The following is a 15,658-nucleotide window of genomic DNA, read 5'->3' on the forward strand; positions in this document are numbered from 1 at the left end:
TGTGTCTGATGTGTGTTTTCCAACTTAATTTATTGTCTACTACGACGCCTAAAAACCAAGATAATTTATTTATATTTATCCATACTTTTAGGTTAATTAGTTCCCGGTTAATACAGGTTACCAAATCAATATAGTTATCATTTGAATAGAGAATGTTAGTGTCGTCTGCAATTATTACTATTTTCAATAGTTTTGAAACATCAAAAATATCGTTAATATATAAATTAAATAACTTTGGTCCCAGGATAGAACCCTGTGGTACTCTACAACAGATTTCCAAGTATTCAGATGACAACTCTCCCATTTTTACATATTGATAGATAGATAGATAGATAGATAGATATTGCTTCCTCCCCATCAAATAACTTTGAATCCATTGCAAAGCCACTCCCCTGATGCCATATCTTTCCAGTTTTTTTAATGGTATATTATGATTAATGGTATCAAATGCTTTTTTTAAGTCAATAAATACCCCAACTGCGTATCTCTTCTTTTCTATACTATGGGTGATCTCTTATACTGCATCAATAATAGCCATTGTTTCTGATCTGTTTGCTCTAAAACAATATTGACTTTCATTAATCAATTTATGTTTATCCACAAATTGACCTAGTCTATTATTGTAAAGTCTCTCTAATATTTTGGAGAACTGAGGAAGCAGAGATACCGGTCTATAGTTTGTAAAAATGTGCTTGTTTCCATTTTTGTGTATTGGTATAACTTTTGCCATTATCATTTGATTTGGAAATTTGCCTGTTAGAAATGATAGATTACAGATGTAGGTCAATGGTTTCACAATGCTATTTATAATTTGCTTATCTATTACCATATCGATGTCAAAACAATACATAGACATTTTGTTTTTACAGTTGTTAACCAAGTCTAAGATTTCTGATTCCGTAACCCCAGATAAAAACATGGTCTTGGAGATCATTTTTCTCAGTGACTCAAATTGTTTAACACTGCACTCTGGGATATTTGCATTAAGCTCTGGTCCAACATTTAGAAAATAACTATTGAAATTCTCCACAACTTGACTTAAATTATAATTTTCACTGTTCTTATCAATAAAATAGTTTGGATATGCATTACTTTCATTCTTTCCTTTTATTATACTATTTAATATATCCCAAATACCTTTGATATTACTTTTGTTATGATGTAATAAATTGGTATAATTTCTTGCTCGCTGTTAATATTCCTGTCAATTTGTTTTAATACGTTTTATATCGGGATTCGGCTTCCTCAATTCTTAGTTTAATAAATTTTCTATATAAGGTGTTTTTTTCCTTACAAGCATTATATAAACCCTTAGTTATCCATGGATGGTTTACAGATTTATTCTTAATATTAGTTTGTCTCGGCAGTATGGCGGCGCAGTGGTTAGCGCGTGTGCGGCACAGTTCTGAGGTCGTGGGAACCTCCTGCGTGGGTTCAAATCCAGCTCCCGGCCTTACTGTGCGGAGTTTGTATGTTCTCCCCGTGCTTGTGTGGGTTTCCTCCGGGCACTCCGGTTTCCTCCCACATTCCAAAAACATGCATTTCAGGTGAATTGGCCGGTTCAAATTGTCCCTAGGTTTGACTGAGCGAGTGAGTTGTCTGTCCCCGTGTGCCCTGCGATTGGCTGGCAACCAGTCCAGGGTGTCCCCTGCCCACTGCCCGATGATTGCTGGGATGGGCTCCAGCATCCCCGCGACCCTACTGAGGATAAGCGGTGCAGCTGATGAGATGAGATTAGTTTGTCTCATTGGGCAATTTTTGTTATACTTGTTTGTGAATATTTCCAAAAATATGTACAACGCACGATCCACATCATCTGTACCATATATAGCATTCCAGTTTTGTTTAACTAAGTCATCATAGAGTGATATAATAATAGTCTCTTCAGTTCTAACACGTTTGTAAACATATGCCAGACAGTTTCAGAATAGGGATAGTTACTCTATTGCACAAAAAAGGAGACAAAATTGACTTAAAAAACTGGCGACCCATAACGCTTTTAAACGTGGACTGTAAAATTTTCAGAAGACTCGTCTGCACCCACCCGGAGGGGGGAGCCGGAGCTACACTGTGGGAGTCCCGGCAGCAACGGCCTGGGTTGTGGAACCCAGAAGGGAGAGGACCCACACAGAAGGGAGAGGACCCACACAGAGGACTGGAAGAATGCTGCTTGGGAGGGTGGGATGGCAGAGCTATGCCCTTGCACAATAGTATTGCCCTTTACACGCTGGTTAACTACTGTTAAAAGAAAATAACTCTGAAATTGTTTAATTGATGTTGAAAATGTCAGGAAAAAATGTTAAAACGTCATATCGTCACGTCATATTGTCAGATATAAAAAAAATGTGAATATGCTTGATGGCTGTTGAGATTGTCGTGTTTGTTTTGCTGCTGTTGGTGTCGGTGGATTTGTTCAGACCGAGGACAATCGACTTTGGCCTGGACGGATCTATTGACACTAACAAAGATGTTATATAATGAAATTGTGAATATGCTTGATTGCTAATAAGATTTTCGAGAAGGGTTGTTCAAACCTCACTTTGTGTTTGCTGTTAAAAACGTCATATTGGAATATAATATTGTGAATGTGCTTAATTGCTGTTGAGATTGTCATGATTGTTTTCTGTTATTAGTGTCAATAAATTTGTTCAAACCAAAAAAAAAAATCCTTAGTTGATTCTTGTCTAGTAACCTTTTCATCATTCACTGTAAATACTGGTAGGTGATCAGAAATATCACAAACCATTAATCCGCTGACATTTGTAAATTCCATATTATTTGTAAATATATTGTCAATGAGTGTTGTACTGTGTGAAGTGAATCTACTAGGCCTTAATATAGTTGGGTACAAACTCATAAAGTCCATTGTACTAATATAGTCATCAATGTTTTTATGTTTGTTTGGATTCATTAGACCGATGTTGAAATCTCCACAAATGAAGTGTTTTGGGGCTTATTGTTGAATATGTTTTTTCAGCCCGGTTTGTGAAGGTTTCCAGATTTGAGCCCGGTGATAAATATACACAACTGACTATAATATTTTCCCTTTTTTCATTTATAATCTCTATTGTAATACATTCAAGTAAATCGTCAATGACAAATGACATGTTTTGTGTTATCTTCGATTTTAATCTTTTGTGCACATATATAGCTACTCCACCTCCTATTTAGTTTGTTCTATCTACATAGTTCAAATTATAGTCGTTTAATTCAAAATTAACACCCCTTTCCTCACTGAACCACGTTTCAGAAACTGCAATCACACTAAACGGGTTCTCAAATTGCTGTAAGCATTCAGTGATGTCATCAAAATTTGTGCGCATGCTTCTACTGTTAAAATGTATTATTGAGGATTTCCCTTCAGATTTAACAAAAGTATTATATTAATTTCCAGTATAATATTTGCAATTGTCTGAGCTAGTTGATAGATATTGTGGTCAGGATCGAAGTCATCCAATCTTGAATTATTGGAGTCAGTGTAATCAACAATACTCAGTTCTGGTAGATCATGGCCTAATATATTATGATGGATTTTTTTTATTGTGATCTGTACTAAAGGTGTCCATATTGTCAGTCCAGGATGCCATTGTATCACTTCAAGCAAATCTGTCCAGCTCCTGCATTTCTCAGACCCAAAGTATTTTTGCTTCTTCTGGAGTGCCGTTTAACTTTATGTATACTCTACAGTTTGAAGTCCAAGTTCCTTGTATCTTGTTTGTTTTCCTCCAAAATTAAGCCTGTCTTGCAATGTCAGTTTTTTTAAGTGATCATTTAAATAAACATTTGTCCCTTTTAGTTTTTTTCCTTGCTTGAGGATTTCATGTTTTCGTTTCCTGTTGACAAATCTCACGATGGTTGCTTTAAATCGGCTCTCACCTCTTGTTAATTGATGGCATGCTTCCATGTCCTCAGCATTGATGGATATCCCTTTTTTGCTCATAAAAGCAATGAACTGTTGCTCAGCAGAATCTTGATCAGCATCCGTTGCAATACTTTTATTTGCCACAGCCTTGGCATAGGTCCGAGGTTTGATGTCCAGACCGGTGATTATAATGTCATTGATCCTGGTCTACTGTTCCAGATCTGCTACGCGTCCTTCTAGCGCAATAATACTCTTGTCTTTCTCCATGTTTTCGTTTTTTAGATCTTTGATTTCAGCCATTAAACTCGTGATTGTATCTTGTTGTTGAGTGACTATATCCATTTTGTCCATTAAAAAGCCGAGTGACTTTTTAATTTCCTCGAGTTCTTTATCCTTGCCCGGCATCTTGAAAATTCCACGCTTCTCTTACGGCACCGTCTGCTGATCGCCTCACCTGATCGCCCTCTGACTCTCAGGTTGTCATTTCCCCGGCCTTTGATAGCTTTACAAAGCAGCGCCGCCATGTTTGCCAGCGTCAACAATGGCCGATCTCGGAAAGCAGGACGATCGGCCTACTTCCCGCACTGGTTTTCGAAAGAAATCCGCAGACTCAACGTCGACTCCGTGCTTTTATTTTCTTTTCGAAACCCACAGACGCCAAAATCGTGGCATTCACGTGGCCATCGCACATTAGCAGCTACGTTAGCTTCACTCGCGGTGCGGTGCGTTCACGTGCAGTCAGTCGTAGACCGAAGATATATGACCAAATAAAATCACGCCGAAACTCATAATTCTTACAAACAGAACTTTTACTAACGGCACAGGTGTCAAACAGGCGGCCCGCGAGCCAGATCAGGCCCGCTAAGGGATTGACTCCGGCCCGCGAGACAACACTCAGAGAAGCGCAAAAGAAAAACAAACTGCAGGTTGAAATATGCCAACTTGATGTTGCCAAAGAAAGGTGCCTCGAACAAAGACACTCTACTTGTATTTCTTTCTCTCTCTCCCTCTTTTCCACCCCTTTTCTCCCACTCTGTCTCTTTCACTCTCTGTCTCTTTTTTTCTCTTCCTTTGTTGCTCTTTGTCTATTTCTCTCTCTGTATCTTTTTAACTTCTTTTGCTCCAACTTCCTTTTTTCCTTTTCTCTTTCTCTCTTCCTACCCTTCGCGCTTTCTTTTCTCTTCTCTCATTCTGTCTATTTCTCTTTGGATTTCTTTCTTCCGCTCCCTTTCTTTCCCCCTCTCTCACAACTTCTCTTTTTATCTCTTTTGTTTCTCATGCTCTCTCCTTTTCCCTCCCTCTTTATCTTATTTCTTTATCTCTCTTTTTCTTTCTCTTTAATCTACTAGTCCGGCCCCCGACAGAATGTTTGTTCTATCGTGTGGCCCCCGAGTTAAAATGAGTTTGACACCCCTGACTTACGGTATGAAACGAGGGTAGTACGTCTAACTGCGTGGATAATGTGGTCGACAAACACCTTACTTAAATACTGAACCGCCGCATGTGCGCTAAAGGGCTGCACAGACCGGAGGGGTGAGTATGTCGCGTGATTGCACCTGTTAGAATTGAGAACTTTGGCTGGTGGCTCTGGTATCAATCTGTTTTAAGAAGTATATTGACCACTATCATATTGCATCTTTTCTGTCTGCACTATATTGTGTTCTTATTAGCAAAGTAAAGCAGCCGAGTCCCGCCATGGAGACATAGCATCCTTGCAACCTCCCGGGTAACGACCTTGCAGACCTACAAACTCGGCTCACCATTATTCGCAGGAGCTTTGAGGGGTTGAGGCCCCAGTTTTCTGGATTTACGGTGGAGAAGCTGACTGACAATGATATCAAGACAGTCATTGTCAGAATGCATAATGAAGTGGTGAATGCAGATGACATCTGTTTTTGGTTGAGCAGATACTGCCCGATAAAAGGCCAGGCTATAAGGGTGAAGGATGAGGACGGCATTTGGAATTGTACCTGGAGGATACCCATCCAACAATGGCAAAACCCTCAGGGCTTCCAGGGACTGAGACACCCCCCATCGATAATAGTCCTGGGGGAAAACCGGGGCTTTATCCACTATCAAGGACAACCCAAACTCTGCCGCAAATGTGATGAGCATGGGCATCTGGCTGAGGTATGTGATCAAATTATTTGTGGAAAGCGCAGGACAATTGGACATTCTTTTGAGGAGTGTACCAATGGCAGAAAGTGCAACCTCTGTGGAGAAACGAACCACCTCTATAGGAACTGCACGAAATCGTTTGCTAACAAGTTGAAAGCTAGGAAGGAAGGTAACAAAGACAATAAAGACAATGGAATTAATAAAGATAACAAAGACAATGAAATGAATAAAGTTATGGAAATGCCCTAAGAAAATTAACAAGAAATGCACAAAGAAAATGGACAAGCCAAACAAATTGAAAATGCAGATGTCCCTCCCAAAACCCCTAGTCAGGAAGGACCTGGAGGAGAGGCCAAAGAATCAAATTTGAGTCAGGAAGGACCTGGAGGAGAGGCCAAAAAAAATCTAATTTTAATTTTCCTACAATACCTGAATTTAGACAAGACAAACAAATAGAAGAGGCAACTGTCCCTCCCAAAACCCCTATTAAAAATGCGAATGTCCCTCCCAAAACCCATATTAATCAGGAAGGGCCTGGAGGAGAGGCCAAAAATAAAAAATAAAATAAAAATTGTATTTTCCTTCACTACCGGAATTTGAAGAAGACAAACAAATCGAAAAGGCGAGTGTCTCTCCCAAAACCCCTATTAGTGAGGCCAAAAAATTCTACTTGAGTTTCCCTTCACTACCGGCCACGGGAAAGAGGGGTAAAAATAGGACAAAATTGGGGGTGGTGAATACACCGGAAGCAAAGATCAGAGATTTAGAAGAAAACCGATTGTCGATGAAAACGCCCACAAGGGAACTGTATGAAGTTGAGCCGGAGGAAGCCGGGGAAGAAAAAAATCTGATCCCTTGTGGGCAGGGAATTAAGAGACCCCCCGATAGGTCGTCTGGTCCACCCCCTAACCCAGAAAAGAGTGGAAGACCTGGAACCACAGACAGAGAGTCAGAGGATTCCAGAGTTTTCCCCAGTGGGTCTCCAAATGAGGTACTGTTCTTAAGTGGTGCTTTGTGCCCCAATCAGGAGTCCGACACCGGTGACACTCTCAATGACCACCAGAGAATGGACTCGGATCCCCCGGAGTCCCACACAGGTGACACTCTCAATGACCACCAGAGAATGGACTCGGATCCCCCGGTTTCGTCTAAGTAGTTTACTTTGACAACACTTATGAACATTACCTTCTCTACTATCAATGTGAGAAGTGTGAGATCAAAGGTTAAAGCTCACAGCGTTTTATCTAGATCAAAGCGGCGCTGCCACGAGCGGCTGCCTTTTCCAGCAGCTGCCCTGTTGTTTTATTGTCTGCTCCTATCTTCGGTGTTTTTTCTTCCCGTTTTGACAACTACACTATGGATTACTTCTATCCTATGGACATGGGTTTTAACGCACAAGAAATGCGTGTATTCAAGGATTCCTTGCCCTGAAGATTTCTTGTAGGGGGGGGGGGGTTTAGGGGTTTTAAGGGTTATTTAGCTTGTTCATAAATCATTATCCATTATCCATTATCGGTCAGTTCTTAATACGCTACAAAGCCCAGGAGCCGGGACACTTACTCTCAGCCAAAAGGCCAAGCTAAGGTCCTAGCCCTAAAGCCTTGCTGCGATCATTGCGAATGCACCGTTCCCGGAGGTACTGCAATACCGGGTCAATGCATGGAGTGGACAGAGCAAGCTCCTATGCCATCTCCGAGTTGCTTGTGCCGGCGTGATGAAGGGGCCCATCGTGGAGGAAAAGCCGGAGCTAGCGAAGCGGCTAGCGGCGTTATAAGTCTTCGGTACCATCCGTAATCATGGTAAATGCGAACTCACGACCAAATAAGATCATCGAGTGCTGGTGGAAAACATACGCACAGGGAGCGCAGTTGCTGTGTTTTGCGGAAACGTGGCTCACGTTTAGCATTCCGGACGCTAACGTGTAGCCACCCGGAGCTACCCGGAGCAATCCGGCTTCAACGCCGCTAAACAGAGACACGAAAGCCGGGGAGAATCGGAGAGGAGGCGGACTTGCTAACACGAGGTGGTGTATCCCTGTATTTTCACAAAGAAAAGTTTTCCATCTGCCGCAGGGATGTCGAATTTTTGGACTGGCGTGACGTCATCCACTTCGCTACAAGCACCCCTAGGGCATCATGTTCATCTGTTAATAAACAATAGGGTAGACTGCTGGAAGTGTGAATTTCCCTACGGGGATGAATAAAGTATCTGTCTATCTATCTATCTATCTATCGTTTTTAAAAACCATCAGAACGGATGTGTTTTTACTACAATAATGCTGCATCCCCTTTTTAAAAAAAATATAAACAGTGGGAAGAGATTTGGCCATATCCTTCATTATGGAGTGGCTCAAATGAAAACCGTAACGATGGGGTGGCCATTTTAATAAACAACCCTCAACTCATCATAAAGGGGAGTACTGTGATGAGAGACGGACGCGCAATTTTAGCAAGCCTTTCCTATATAAGGCAGGATTTTAACCTCATTAACATATACGGCCATCCTGACAAACACCTCAGGTACGAACTCTTAGAAGACATCCAGTCACATATGCTAGGGCATCAACCACTAATCGTGGGAGGAGATTTTAATTACATCCTGAGGATAGAAAGGGGACGGATGAGGAGTTTAAAGTAGATAAAACATCAATTTTATTACAGGACATGTGCCGGACATTCAAACTGGAAGACTGTTTCAAATCCATATATCCAGGAGAGGAGGGCTTCACCTGGTTCAGTAGTGACAATGCCACAGCCTCTCAAATAGACTACATATTTACAAGGAGTTTAAAACTGAGTGATGCCAGATTAATTCCTGTCTTTTTTTCAGATCACTTGCTACTGTCCTGCTCTCTCTCACTTCCTTCAGGTATGACCGTTGGGAGGGGTCTGTGGAAGTTGAACTACTCCCTGCTGGAGGATGAGACCTTAGCCGCACAATACAGGGAGCGGTACAAGGACTGGCAGACCCTTCAAGACTCGTATGATAAACGAGCACAATGGTGGGAGATGACAAAGAAACGAATGCAGATTTTTTTTTAAATGCAGGGAAAAATATTAAACTTAAAGAGGTGAAAAGCACGTCGGGACTACAAAGACTCCAGCGCTAATTTACCCTAACACAAAAGGGGATTGACTTTAATGATGAAATCAGAGAGATCAAACAAGAACTAAACGCTTTGGCGGAAATAAAGAGCAAAGGCATCATAATAAGAAGCAAAGAAAGAGAAATAGAAGAAGGCGAAAAATTTACGCGCTATTTTTTTTTTTTAATTATGATCAAAAGTGAGAGGCTTTTTAAACTCCAAAACAAAAACGGGCTTATAACAAAGGAAAGTAGTGAAATAACCAAATTAGTCGAAGACTACTACAAAAAATTATATGAAAGGAAAGAAACACAATGAAAATGAAATGGGGCATGTATTAAATTATATCTCGAGATCAGTGCGTCAAGACCCCTTTTTAGCATCGGACTTTACCCAAGACCAACTGGATGATTGCATAAAGAATTTTAAAAAAGAAAAATCACCCGGGGAGGACGGGCTCAGCCTCGAATTTTATTGGACTTTTTGGGATATTTTTTTAGCACCGGATCTGATTACTGTTTTTAACGAATTTTCCAGTCGAGACAACATTCCAGACAGTTTCAGAATAGGGATAGTGTCTCTATTGCACAAAAAAAGGAGACAAAACTGACTTAAAAAAAACTGGCGACCCATAACGCTTTTAAGTGTGGACCGTAAACTCTTCAGCAAGCTTTTAGCAACACGTATGTCTGTAGTCTTAGGAGACTTGGGCCCAATCCCATTTCTCTCACTCGGCCCTGAGAACCCTCCAGTGAGGTCCCTCGATAGAGGAGTGCCCTCCGCGAGTGGAGTGCAAAGTGGAGATGGTTTGGACAAGACTTTCAAGGTTCCACCCCTGTCCAGGAGATGGCGGTAATATTAATTGGCTGTAGACCTCAGTGACGTATTGGTCTACGTCACATGTAAACAACTCGAGTCTCAACCTGTAGTGTGTCAGTTGGAGAGTTCGTGCAACGTTAAAAATGCCCGCTACTGCTGTGTTATTACCGATTGCCTGAAAGCTCATCATCTTTTCCGTGTCTCCAATCAACGGAGGAGAAATGTGCTGTACTGAAGACAGCTTCGGCGCTATGTAGTGCTGATTCATCTTTACAAGGTACGTACACTCATTAAAAAAAAATGACCCGTTCGGTCAAATACAGTAAGAGTTAACATACAATGCACGTTCACATAATACCCTATGTTTGTGTAGACATAAATGGCAATCTACTTATTAGTATCTTAATGCCATTTTATGACATATAGTAGGGGTCTTGAATCTGTGACATGACGAAACGTAAACAAACACAAGAACAGTCCACCTGACCCTTTAGCTGACATAATATCGTCACCAAACTTCCCTGTACGACCCAAAAACCTTAGTTCATAAGGAATTTAATTCAAAAGAGTTGTCATTGAATATAAAAAGGTCATTTCAACATTTTTTCATGATGCTTACATCACAGTTAAAGCGGTCTTTTTCTTTTCTATGCCCACATTTATGTCTAAATTGTTTGTTATCTATTGTGTTCCAGAGTGGCTGTCCCATAAGCGTGGACAGGTTGGACAGGAATGTTCCCATCCTGTGCTTATGGTTGGATGTGGAGTCAGAACTCATTCAGGACTTAAGGTTGAGCAAGAAGGTTATGTGGGCCCTGCAGGAGCTGCTAAAGAGGGAACAGGGCCATGGCTGGAGGTCCTGATCTACGTGTACGGGCTGGTCCACGCTCTGTCCTACCGTGTGGTGTCACGGGTCTTCAGGGTTCCCAGGTCCACCGTACAAAGAATTGTCCACAGTTAATATGGAATAAATTGCCCAAAAGCCATATTTTAGGCTCTGGAAGTCAGACCCACATTTGCATTATGTGCTTTTCTGCATTACTATTCAATAAACATCTTCATTTTGAGTAACACCTTGGTGGTTTATTTCATAATGATGTGAGAAACTGTGTGTGAACTATGTGACTGTTACTACAAATCCCTCCAGCTTAAATAACAGTTTACTTTCAGAAAAACAAACTCACATTGGGCCAAAATACATAATAGTAAATAAATAATGTGTCACAAATTTTAACAAAAATATACCAATACTTCCATAAAGCTGGAAACACAAACTGGAACTTCATTGAGTTCTTAATAAAAAAAAAAAAATTCCTTTTATAAAACAAAGGGAAACATTGCAGAGATGTCACTGTTCTGGAAATTTGTCCACGAGCTTCCCAAAAAGGACGGGAACCGCTCAGTTTTGGCCACAGTTTCTTCGAGCCTTTTCCTCGCTCCGGCAGACTCCGCTTTCAAAAAGTCAAGGAGTGTATCGTGCTTCCTTTTTTTTCTGGGTGATTTGGGGTTTGGCGCCGGATTAGAAGGTGCCAACGACGTGCCCGGTGGTGTGGATGGCGTGGTAGCTGTGATGGTGACCAGCTCTTCCACAGGACGTTCTACAGTGGCCGTTAGGTTGGGTGGAAAAAACAATAATTACTTAATGCTGATGTATTGTACAAAACAACTGTGTATAGGATGCTCAACAAGTTAATATGAGACAGGAAATTATAGGATGTGTTCTGGATAATTATTTGATAGTGAATAGATACAAAAAAATGACATGTTATTCTTATGGCTGTAAGAGCCTTCTATTGGCCAGCATCACATATGCTTTAGAATTGTCTCCACATTTGGACAACATTTTGAGAAGGTAATTAGTTTACTTAATATGTGTTTACAGAGAAGGCAGTGGACTATGTGATAGTAATTTGTTTCAACTGTATTTCCACGTGAAATTCGGAGACATTACTCATAATGCATGATGAAAACTAATGCATTCTGATCTCACATGAAAGAATCATATTGTAAATAAAACACGACACCCGAAATTGTGTGCAGTAAACAAGGGCTTATGTCCAGAACGGTATTCTGACTATGCTCCAAGTAGATGTAAAAGCACGACTCGTTTAAGATAAAAACAGGGATGGGCTGAACCGTGATTTTCTGCACAGTTATCCTACTTTACAGTTTGTAGCGTGAAGATTTTTTTTGCCAGCTCCCTTGGTAGATTAGTGCACTTCGTAAAGTAGCGATTTTGCAATGCTCGTGTTTTAACGCGAAAATACGATTTTCTATTGCATTTACGTCTAACTAAGATATCTCAATACATTTTGTTGCAAATACATGCGTGGTTGTGGAAAACTACTTACATTTGTGCGGTTCCTTTTCGGGCATGTTTGTTGATATTGAGAATTCGCAAACCCTTCTGGGTAGTCACTTCGCTGCCAAGTGAGGTCGAGAGCCGCCTCGGTCTTGAAGTGGTTACGACATGGTTTGAGGGCACTTCTGCCTCGGTCTTGAGAGTATCGGGACACACCCCATTTTCACGTGAACGCGCAAACCGAGTGACTAGGGCACATAGCGAGTGAAAGTGCGAAGAATGGGACGCAGCCAGATACAATCAAAAAGAAAAAGGGGGGTAAAGGGGTGCCTGACCTCCAGCTCTTCCTGGGGAGCAAATATGTCTCCCTCCACTTACAAAACGCTGTGGGCCCACCCGAAAAGTCAAGCGATGACCCGGTTCTGGATGGGCTCGTACTTGCGGAAGCTAAAACTTGTACCAAATAATCACTTGATACCAGTTTCCTTTAACTTGCCACCAATACATATTTTTATTCGGGACTTTTTATAGAAATTTGATTAAGAAACACAATAATGTCACACTTTACAAAACCACAGGGCCCTTATTGCTATTGTGCAAGAGTGAGCAACAATGAGTCCTGCGCGGGGGCTTGCGTTTGGCGGGCCTACAACGGTCTGGAGCAACGTGAATCATCCTGCCCTCCCAAACAGACTACAGGAGCTGTCATGTTCTCTCAGTCAGAGCAGTCATGCACCACCAAGGAATGTCAGCGATTTCGACCTGCCCTCAACCTGGCTGTGGCGCCCAGGAGTCGGTGAGGCACCTTTTTTGGGAGTGCAGCGCTGCCGAGGACCTTTGGGCAATAGCCTAGGAAAATTCCCGGACTTGCCAGCAAGGGAGGTCCCTGATGCACAGTACGTGCTTTACGGGGTGAGTCGGTTGACAAGCTCACAGAACGACTTTGCCAAGGACTGGCTCACTCTCGCTGCCATCAAAGATGCCATCTGGACCTCCAGAAACCTATTGGTAAGGAGGTGCAGGCAGATCCCCCCCCATGGCTGTGCTCCGAATGCCTGCAGACACCATACAATCTGCGAGCGGCTAGCCTAGGACGCAGCCATAAAGACAAATCGTCTGTCTGTGTGGGTCCCGGGAGCAACGGCCTGGCTATTCGGGTGGTTGTGGAAAGTAGAAGGAAGAAGGGAGAGGACCCATCTGAGCATCCCAGGCAGAGGACTGGAGGATGCTGCTTGGGAGGGTAAGGAAGAAATCCCACTTGAGAAGACAGAGCTATGCCCCTGCACAATAGTATTGCCCTTTACACATTGGTTAACTGCTGTTAAAAGTGTCGATAAAAATTGTTCAAATCTCATATTGTTAGAATATGATATAATGGTATTGTGAATGTAATTAATTGCTGTTAAAGGTGTCGATAAAAACTCATATTGTTGGAATAAAGATATAATGAAATTGTGAATGTGTATAATTGCTGTTAAAAATGTCGACAAAAACTGTTCAAACGTCATAGGGTTAGATAATGATATAACGAAATTGTGAATATGCTTAATTGCTGTCAAAAGTGTCGAGAAAAATTGTTCAAACCTCACATTGTTTATTTGCTGTTAAAAGTGTCAATTAAAATTGTTCAAACCAAACCAAACCACGAAAAAATAAACACCTTTCATGCCTAAAAGTTATGAAAGCACACACGAAGTGTTTTGAATGAATAAACAGTAAAATACTCACCGCTTTTAACTGAATTCGTGATGCTTTAACAAGCACGTATGACTGGTAGCACAAAGATTTCCGGGATATCGCTATATGCACGATGCGCATGCGCACTGGTCATTAGTAGGACAGTCTCGACGGATATGAAAACATTGCAGCGTTCAATTCAAAATTAAACAGTGTTCGAGTTAGTGGCCATTAAATCGTTTTTAAAGCTGCTTTTAACATTTTCAAGGAGTTTCCATTTATTTCGCGAAGAATGATCCCTTTTCCTAAAGTCGACCCGGACGGCTTATACTCCCTGAGAAATATCCAACCCGACGACGACGAAGACGACAGTAAGAAAGACACAAAAACAACATGTATACTCGTATACTTTTGCACTGCAACCTCAAAAATGCAATTAATAATAACACGTTTTATTGCGTAGTTAATGTGCTTTTGGCGTTCCAAAATGCTCGCTCCTGGCTATAGGTGAAGTGATGAACAGTACAGTATAGGGATACTTTAGATCAGGGTTGTCAAACTCGGCTGGGGGGCACGTGCTAGAAAAAAACCTCTCAGAAGATGGTGAAAAGGAGAAAAAAAAAGAGAGAAGTATAGCGAAGAAAGGGAGAGAGAAATAAAGAGAGCACAAAATAGAAAGGGAGAAAAAGGAGAGGGAAAGAAGGATACAAAAAAGATGAAAAGACATAGATAGAAAGTGAGAAAGCGAGACAATGGGAGAGAGAAAGCGAATACAAGAATGAGAGAAGAGAGGTAGAAAGACAGGTAAAAAAGAGTGAGAAACAAAAAGGAAGAGAGAAAGCGAGTCATGTTTATTTGTATAGCCCTTAATCACAAAGAGTCAAAGAGCGAGGAAAAAAAGCGAAATTGTGGGAAAAAACACAGTGTAAAAGAGAGAAATGAAAAGGTACATAAAGAGAGTGAAAGAAAGAGTGAAAAGTGAGAAGAGAGAGCGTGAGAAAGACCTAAAATTCATCATGGCGGCGGCGCCCCTGTTCGGCTGCGGCTGCATCGGCTCGCAACGGTTTTTTACACGTCGGCCATAAGATCCAGTCTTCGACTCAGTTTTGATGGCGCACAAAGTCGGCTTGAACTGCAGATTAAGATACGATCGCAGTTTTTTTTGCTGGATATGCGATCATCCAGACATCAAGCGCTCGGTGCTACGACCACTCAGGAGTGTTTATTAGCCACGGACTGCTATGTCAACAAGACCCAGCGGCCTACAAAGCAGCGAAGCAGAGTGGCAAGACAGCGGCGTGACCGCCGGACGAGGAAGCGAGGTTGTCGGGCCGGGCTAACAGCTAGGCTGAAGGCTAAACCCTGCAAAATGCCTCTCCCATCCATTTTCCTCTCCAACGTTCGCTCTCTGGACAATAAACTGGACCATTTAACAACTGGAAGTGGCATCGAACCGCGAGATGACGAACTGTTGCGCTAAAATTCTGACGAAGACATGGTTAATCTTATCTATCCCGGCTGACGTTCAAAGAAACTGTGCGGGTCAGATGTATCGACATTTCGTTCTGTATACACGTGTACACGAATGACAATAAAGTAAATCTGAATCTGAATCTGAAATGAGAGGAAGAAAGAGAGAGAATGAGAGATAGAGACTGCTCCAGTTGTTTTGTGAGTGGCACCTGGCTTTGGCAACATTAAGTCGCCATATTTAAAACTTCAGCTCATTGTTCTATTGTGCTTCTTTTTGCAATGTCTCGCAGACCAGATTAAAACCCTTATCGGGCCCGCGGGC

General features: G+C 41.7%; 2 protein-coding genes and 2 long non-coding RNA genes across 14 annotated transcripts in view; 3 read left to right on the forward strand and 1 right to left on the reverse strand.

Moving 5' to 3' along the window:
- LOC148349648 (uncharacterized) overlaps positions 1–2,362 on the forward strand; it is a 21,336-nt gene extending 18,974 nt beyond the window's left edge. For both annotated transcript variants that reach the window (XM_088321189.1, XM_088321190.1), the window contains exon 4: positions 2,026–2,362. In XM_088321189.1, the coding sequence (XP_088177315.1) occupies positions 2,026–2,211 (186 nt within the window). In that variant the 3' untranslated portion in view covers positions 2,212–2,362. The remainder of the gene's footprint in view (positions 1–2,025) is intronic.
- Positions 1–14,015, reverse strand: part of LOC148349649 (uncharacterized) — a 19,828-nt gene extending 5,813 nt beyond the window's left edge. For 4 of the 7 annotated variants that reach the window (XR_015847320.1, XR_015847317.1, XR_015847314.1 and 1 more), the window contains exon 1: positions 13,915–14,014. This is a non-coding gene — a long non-coding RNA (uncharacterized LOC148349649). Of the gene's footprint in view, positions 1–13,914 lie in introns of all 7 variants that reach the window. The other 3 variants (XR_015847319.1, XR_015847318.1, XR_015847321.1) reach the window with 3 other exon arrangements.
- LOC148349650 (uncharacterized) lies at positions 9,880–10,955 on the forward strand. The gene is made up of 2 exons (XR_015847367.1): positions 9,880–10,161; positions 10,580–10,955. It is a non-coding gene; the product is annotated as an uncharacterized LOC148349650 (long non-coding RNA).
- The window catches only part of ttc3 (tetratricopeptide repeat domain 3), a 27,127-nt gene continuing 25,459 nt past the window's right edge, over positions 13,991–15,658 (forward strand). For all 4 annotated transcript variants that reach the window (XM_088321184.1, XM_088321185.1, XM_088321186.1 and 1 more), the window contains exon 1: positions 13,991–14,234. In XM_088321184.1, the coding sequence (XP_088177310.1) occupies positions 14,156–14,234 (79 nt within the window). In that variant the 5' untranslated portion in view covers positions 13,991–14,155. The remainder of the gene's footprint in view (positions 14,235–15,658) is intronic.

This window comes from Urocampus carinirostris, chromosome 17 (genome assembly GCF_059441175.1).
Source record: "Urocampus carinirostris isolate Australia breed hairy pipefish chromosome 17, RoL_Ucar_1.0, whole genome shotgun sequence".
Taxonomy (NCBI): Eukaryota; Metazoa; Chordata; class Actinopteri; order Syngnathiformes; family Syngnathidae; genus Urocampus; species Urocampus carinirostris.